At 30.6% G+C, this 7,631-nt stretch overlaps 1 protein-coding gene across 1 annotated transcript; it reads right to left on the reverse strand.

Annotated features, from left to right (window-relative positions):
• Positions 1–4,751: 4,751 nt before the first annotated feature.
• On the reverse strand, positions 4,752–7,242 carry LOC145843075 (kelch-like protein 7). Its single transcript, XM_082950539.1, has 2 exons — positions 7,014–7,242; positions 4,752–6,244 (listed from the first exon to the last, which is right to left on the reverse strand). The coding sequence occupies exons 1-2, from the start codon at positions 7,240–7,242 to the stop codon at positions 4,752–4,754; spliced, it is 1,722 nt and encodes a 573-aa protein (XP_082806665.1).
• Positions 7,243–7,631: the final 389 nt, after the last annotated feature.

Consider the following 7,631-nt stretch of genomic DNA (forward strand, 5'->3'; position numbering starts at 1 on the left):
AACCATTTTACTTTTTTATTAAAGACTAGTATTAGAAATTAGCCAAGTATGTACGCTATAAAAAATTTACACAACTTGTTTAACTTGTTTAATTTGAAAAACTAAATATCAAAAAAATAACTCTAATAATTACTTATTTTTACCAACCAATAAACTTTGAAGTCAAAAAAACAGGGTAAATCCAAATGAAAGTTCGTCTGGAAAGTAGAGCAGCTTAAATACTAAATCTGTTTCAATCAATGATTAAACCAGTTTAAAACAATTAAAAGAGTTTTTCTTTTATTGCAATTAAAGTTTTAAGAGATAAATTTATCTTTTAAATGTAATTGCAGAACATTGTATAATGTATACTTTGAAAAACTAAATTAAATACTATTTGCAATAGATTTAAATTAATTACTTCCGTATTCTTGTTAAAGTTAAAAAAATAAATAATTTTAATTTAAAAGTAAGCAATTGTTAAATCTGGTCTCCTAAAAACTAACATAACTTTTACAACAAATATATTGTTGATCTATCTTAAACACTAAAACTAACTGATTTTGTTCTAACAGGAAAAAATTACCAGAACAAAGTTATTAAATGAAGTATTAAAATCAGAGTAGTCAGGTATTTAATTTATAGATTCTTATTAAGTAATCAAGAATACTTGAACACTACAATATCAACAGATTGATAACCATAAATTAACATAACAAGGTAAAGTTTTATCTAAAAAGTTTAAATCAATAAAAAAGATTTTATAACTTGGAATACGTAATAGCTATATGTTTACAAAATTAAGGGAAAATAAGTTTTGGTATGAACTTTAAAAACGTAAAAGTTAAAAAAGAAACGAACGTTTACCGCTATATACTTAAAAGATTTGCTAAAAACAAAAATAAAAACTTACTTCATTATACATTTTAGAACCAAGTTTGTTTGAATAAGAAACGTTAAACTTATTTTCTTCAGAGTTTTGTGAGTTAGAAAGTAAACTTGTTTTGATATTATTGTAGTTTTTGCATACTTAAGGAAAATAATATAGTTAGTAATAGGCATTAGCTTAACTAAAAGTTAATGAAATTTCGCTATTCAGAATTTTATTCATAACCACATTAGTTATATATGCAAACATCTTAAGTCATAAAAATAAAGTAAAAAAAAACTAAAATAGAAATCGATAAAAGTTTTTGACTTTACCACAAATAAGTACACTTACCTGCCAACTAGGTGCGCACTTTGACCACAGCGCAAAAGTGAGAACCCAACCGGTAGTGCGTACCTAGGAAGTTTTGGTATTTAATTATCTACATTAAGCCTAATACAGCAACATATAAAGCCATTAAAATGTATAAAAGGTTATTAAAGCGAAATCCTTCAAAACAAAAACTTTAGTCATAAGAACAAAACATGTTTGTCATTAGAAGTCTTAAGTATTTCAATAAATGTAAGAAATGCATTTATTTTTACATATATAAAAAATGTTAGTATTTATTTACGTATGTTTGTTTGTAACTATATTAAACCAAAAAAGGTTTTTAATCTATCTTGTTTTCCCTTGAAAATTGCATAGCACATATAGCTAATAACTAATAAAAAAAAATTATGAAAATACTGATCATACTTTTTCGAATTGTATCTATTCAAAAAAGCAAGTTATATTTATAATAATTTATTCCTTCTTAACTGTAGTATGTAGTTATAAATATTGGGTTTTATATACAATTTAACTTCATAATTGGTTCATAACTTATTTTCTTGTTCCTTCAGTTTTAGTTTTTTTAATTTAAAACATTATAGCTTTTTTCATATATGTTCTGTATAACTACTTTTAGGTTTGATTTTATTTAATTTCAAAGCAAAAATATTACATTTTAAACACACCGTTTTTCGGACAAAAAGTGCGTACCATGCTGGCAAGAATTACAAAAGTTTATTAAAGTTTTTATTTTCTATCTTATTTTTTTGTTGGATATTATTAGAAAAAATTTGGTTATCTAACTTTGTGTATACTTAAAAATTTGTGAATATATAGATTAAAATGTTTTATAATCTTAACAAGGTTTTTCAAAGCCGCAGTTTTTAATATTTTAGAAATCAACTATTATCAAAATACTTTGAAATTTTTCTATTAACTTAGCTATCTGATAAATAAACCGTTTATTTTCGTAAATGATTACTTGTTTTAGACAATTGGCTGTTCTAAAATGAAATCCACACTTGTTTCAATTGTTAAAGAACTTTCGGCTAGTTTGCGCTATAGGGTTTTATGCCGTTTAGAAATAATGAACAACAAACATTATCATGAAACAGCTCACTTAACTTCAGATTTTGCGCCGTACGCAGTTAGTTTTTGTTATTCGTTACTTTGTACGTATTTGCATTAAAACCATTACTTTTAGTCATTGTATAAATGTTTTTTTGTGCTAGATATATTTTTGTTGTTAGTAAAGTTATTTTTATTTTTGTTTACGAGCTCCTTGTAATTAAATTAACCAGTGGTTGTCATGGTTTTTACTTGTGCAGTGTGCATAGACAGAAAAAATATTAAATATAAAAAAGGTTTTATAAATTATGTTTAAAGTGTGTTTTTTATAAGAAGAAGGTAATTATGACAAAAAGTTAACAGTTCTAAACACGTCATTTGTATCATAATACATTTTAAAAAAAGTGTTTTTATAAGAATTTAAAGTTGTTGCACTCAAGTGTGCTTTAAGTACACTTTCAGAAATTTTTTAAGAATAGCTTTTGATCAGATTTTTAACCAACGGCTTGAAAATTGGCTGTTAAGTATTCAGAAACTGAATTAGTTTCATAAATAAAACCCGTAAGATTAATTGATTAATGTAGTCTCTTGTAGATCTAGCAGCAGGACACTGATTGAGTATTGGCTTAAGTTTAAGGTAAGAAATAACATTCTTGTAAGCTAGGCCCATATTAGGCACTTATTTTAATTAAGTAAGTTGTTACATAATTCCTTATATGGTAACCAGAAAAACAAGAAAATTTTGTCTTTTAGCAACGTTGATTTTTTTCAGAAAAACATACTTTTTAAATATGAATTTAGAAAACTTTGCTTTGGAAAAGAAGTTTTGTAAAAAGCTTTTAAACAGCGCTTTTAAAACATTCTTTAAAAGAACATGTGACTTCAACCAATAATGCGGTATTTAAACATATCGAAAACTGTGTATTTTGTACTAATTGTAAAAACATTTATAATTATTTTGAAATTATTAAAACGTGCAGTTCGTATAACGGTTTATTATCTTCAGAAGCTCTACTAATTAAAAAAAACTTCAACCAATTTTAAATAATCAGCTTGGTCCTGATAAAGGATCAAGAGTAACTAATAATATACTTAAATAATGCATTTTGTCTTAATTGTTTATGAAAAATCCATTTTTGTTAATTACTTGTCGTTTTAATTAGCTGTGTTTTTTACAAATGATTTGTTTCACTCCATTTATTTTATGTTTGGTTAACTAGTAAGTGTAAGGCATTTTGATAAGGGAGTTTGTAAATTCCGAAAGCGCTTAAAGTTTTTAATTAAGTTTATAATGAAAAAAATTGTTTGTCTTGCAATAAGATGGTACTCAACATAATGTTTTTAATGCTGTTTCAATCAAGCGTATTGAAGTATAAAATAGCTTTTTAGCTTGGAAAGAAGCTCATATTCATCACGAACGGAAAAAGTTAAGTCAAAAAAATAAAAAAAGATATAAATTGATTAAGTTAAGCATAGTAAAGTATAAAAAAAAATTTTTACTCTCTTTTACATTCAAAATTTAATGAAAAAATATTGAATATTTTTACAAACACTTACGTTTTTGGGTATACTTATAATTCCTACCCGCAATCAATTTCCACCTGAAATTTCTTATTCATTTTTGAAATACATTGTTTATCTATTTTTTACAATCACTGTTACTCCCAAAACTTGGTTGGTAAGCAGTTCTCGGATTTGATCGGGTGATAATCGTACGCGGTAGGGAGTTGATCGCGGGTTGGAACTGAGCGGTTTCCCTTTTTTGACAACAACTAAAATCGTACAAGCTGTGGACTTACTGGCTTGCTGAGAAATTAATCTTTTTATTATTTCAAGTTCCGGTTAATAAATTAGTCGTTTTTTTATTTTTCATATGCGAAATGGTCGAGAAACGTCTATCAGGACTTAAACTTGTCCTTTAAATATAAACACATGTAGCAAAATAAAGTAAAAAAACAGCTTATAATTTAAAGTTAGAAACTCTTCTTAAAAATTTAAAACAAGGACGTCATGCTTAATTTTGCGATACAAGTTTAATTATAAATGGGTGAAAGTATCTGTACTATTTTTGGTTTTTGCAAAAACTTTAAGACATAAATTAAAGCTTGCCGAATATACTTATTAAAAATTTAGAAGATAATACTTTCTTTTGACCAGTTAAAAAAACATAACTTAAGTATAATAATATTTCTATAAACTATTGTTTCAATCCATTAAACCCCTTATCAAGTTAAAAAAAAATCATTATTCGAGTTTCAAGTATAAACTTAATTTTTTATCATTCAACAATAATTATTACATAAACGGTTTGTTAATCACAACTTAGGAATCATAAAAATGTCAACGAAAAAATATGTTTAGTAAGTCTTTAACTTTATTCAATCAAACTAAGGTCTTTTAGCAATTCAAAAAAGTATTGTAATCAGATAACCTAAATATTTTTATTAACAATTTAAACTCAAGAAAATTATTGTTCTGAAGCCTAGTAATAAGCTTAAAAGCTTTACTTTTTAGGCACAGCAACGCAATAAAAGTTCACCAGACTTTTGAAAATCTTGTCAAAGTTGACGTCCGTCGACCACTTCTTGCCTTCTTTCTTCTCGGGACAATACTTGACGGGAGCGTCTTGGAACAGAAACATCTCGCTCCCGATCACCGCAACTTTGTTGAACAAGTCGTCGCGGCTTATCAAGTCGCATTTTATCACCGTGAACTTTCCGCTCGCGCCGTCGTAAACTTCCATGTCGCGGGAGTAGCCGCCGACCACGTACAGCTTGTCGTTCACGCAGACCGACGCGTGCATGTACCTCCCTTTCACCAAGCGGCACGGCAGCTTCCTCCACTCGTTCGAAGCCGGGTCGAGCTCCTCCACTTCCCTGGACGGCCTCCTCGCGTGGAAGCCTCCCGACACGACTATCCTACCCCGGAAGGCGCAGCACGCGCTGAACACTCTCGGCTCGCCCATGTCCGCCATCCTCCTCCACCTGCCGCTCGAAGGGTCGAAGGAGGCGCACGTCTTGGCCGGGTCGAACTTGGTGCTCGTTCCTCCGAACACGTAGATCCTCCCCATGAAGGAGCACGCGCAGAACCTGTTCCTCCTCTGCGGCACGGTGGTGACCACCTTCCACGCGTCCTTGCTCGGCACGTACCGCTCCACGGAGTACACGTGGTTGCGGTGCTTGTCGTAGCCTCCCAGCAGGTACGCTTCTCCCGCCGACTCGACCGCGATCCCGTCGTGACGCGCCTGCTTCATCGGCAGCACGTCCGTGATTTTCGGCAGTCCGTGCTCGAAAGTCACTCTGTTTTTCAAGAGGTTCAGCGCGGAAGTTTTGGGCAGCAGGTCTCCGAAAGCTTCTTTTTTTTTCGCTGACATGTACTTGAGGTTTCTAGGGATGCTGTAGTCAAAAGTTGCCTTTTGCGCTCTGTTCATTACCTGCGACTTCTTCGTTTCCAAAATGCTGCCTCCGAAAAACAGCATGTCAAAGTTGGTGCCGTCGTAACACCGCATTGCTTCCTTCTGAGGATGAAGCAAGGAAGCTCCAATGTGGTCTTTGCACTCTTGAAAGTTTGAAAACACGTACTTTTCCGATAACATAACTTTCAGAGTTCCTTCTGAAAGCAAAGACAGCCGAACCTTTGACAGCAGTTCGAAAGCAAACTGACCGCGAAACGGCAGTCTGTGCTTCAACCAAGAGTCTATTGCGTCGACTACCTGCAGCTCCGATTTGACGTTCAACCGCTGGGTCGTCACAATTTTGTCGAAGAGAACAAAGTCAAGGTGGTCGAAGTCGCCTGTGCGAGCGAACTGGTCGAAGCAACGTGCGATGAAGTCCAAACAGTGTTCCAGCAAGCTTGGAACCACGCAAAAGTGAGCGATTTTGAAGTACATGCAGCAAGTTCTCATGTTGACTTTCTGTTTCAAGTAGTTGTAGCAGAGTTCTCTAAGGTGGTCTGAGTACAGGAGATTGGCAGCTGCTATGATTTCGAAAACATTCCCTTCATAGATATAAAGTACACCTATAATATTTATTATAACTTATATAACGTTACCGACCCATCATAGTTGAGTTGTTTTTTTTAAGGCAAAATGGTTGTTAATTTTTTTTGACATGCAAAAATGATGAAAATATATTAAATATATAGTAAATTTTTATTTTAATAAGTTGACTTGAATTATTTATTTATATATATTTTAATGTTTTTCGTGTTTTAAGCTTGAACTTAAGCTTTAGAAAGTCGGCTAGCAATAATTTATTTTATATAAAACTATTCACATGTATGTACAAAAAATACCGAAGTTCCTTGTTTTAAATCATTTTTTATGAAATTTAAAAGTATTGATAATTAAACTTTAGCTTTGCAATAACACATCATTAGATACAGTCGTGTCTCAAAAAAGTAAATGCTACTAAAGCCCTTGATTTAATTTTACTTTAAATTAGTTGGGTTTTTTATTCAAATTTTAAACTTTTAGTTGGTATGTAAAATTTTTAACACATAGTAGTTTGCTTAACATGCTTGTTAGTTAATAAAAATCTATATAAATAAAATCAGACAAAAAAGTAATTAGTTTTATGATTGAAAAACATTTTTTAAATTATTTCTAAACAGAGTAAACATAACAAACGAATATGATAATTATTATGTATTCATCGTTTTTATTTTTATTTTTTATTACTAACATGTTTTAATAAGTTACATAATAAAAGAGGCATTTTTTCCAGCTTTTACCAAATAAATACTTTTTATTGTTAAATTAACTTACCTGTTTCGAAATATATTGTTATTAGTTCGAGTATTTCTTCATCAATCTGTGGGAAAGCGCATTTCCTCATAGATTCCAAAAAATTTTTGTCTTTAACATCTTTGTCTTTGGCAGACAAGCATGCTAAAATGTCTTTTTCTGTTTTAGCTCTCTTGCACAACGTGCTTTCTTCACCAACTAAATTGTTGTTTTTTCTTTTTAGCTTCGTAGAAGTTTTAGTTGTATCCATACTGATTTGTTTTTAAAGTTAAAATAATTGTAATTTTCTAAAAAATAAAAACATTTCATAAAGAAGTTTTTACTGTTTAAAGTATAGTTATAATAAATGTTATTATCAAAGATTATTTGTAATTTAGAATTAAAAGTTGTTTCTATTTTAAGTCTTTATCTGATTTTTGTGTAGTACAAATACCTGCCGCGTAAACTTGATTGCAGAATAACTTTGCAGTGCGAAGTTTGCACTCAAAATGCTGAAATTAACATTAAAATCCAGGAGTTACCAGATTTCAGAGAATAACGTTAATTTCGCATGTCAACTACGGATTTTACTTGCCAACTTACAAGCAAATTACTGTATATAAATCAGTGGTCGTCAAGGTAATAAAAACCTATGCGCAC

This window comes from Thalia democratica, chromosome 8 (genome assembly GCF_965202585.1).
Source record: "Thalia democratica chromosome 8, ktThaDemo2.hap1.1, whole genome shotgun sequence".
Taxonomy (NCBI): Eukaryota; Metazoa; Chordata; class Thaliacea; order Salpida; family Salpidae; genus Thalia; species Thalia democratica.

Bases quoted from the DNA above. Each gene is read 5' to 3' on its own strand.
- LOC145843075 (XM_082950539.1), bottom strand. From the start codon at position 7,242: ATGGATACAACTAAAACTTCTACGAAGCTAAAAAGAAAAAACAACAAT. The intron at 6,245-7,013 runs GTAAGTTAATTT...ATATCTATGAAG, and splicing joins AACAATATATTTCGAAACAG to GGAATGTTTTCGAAATCATA.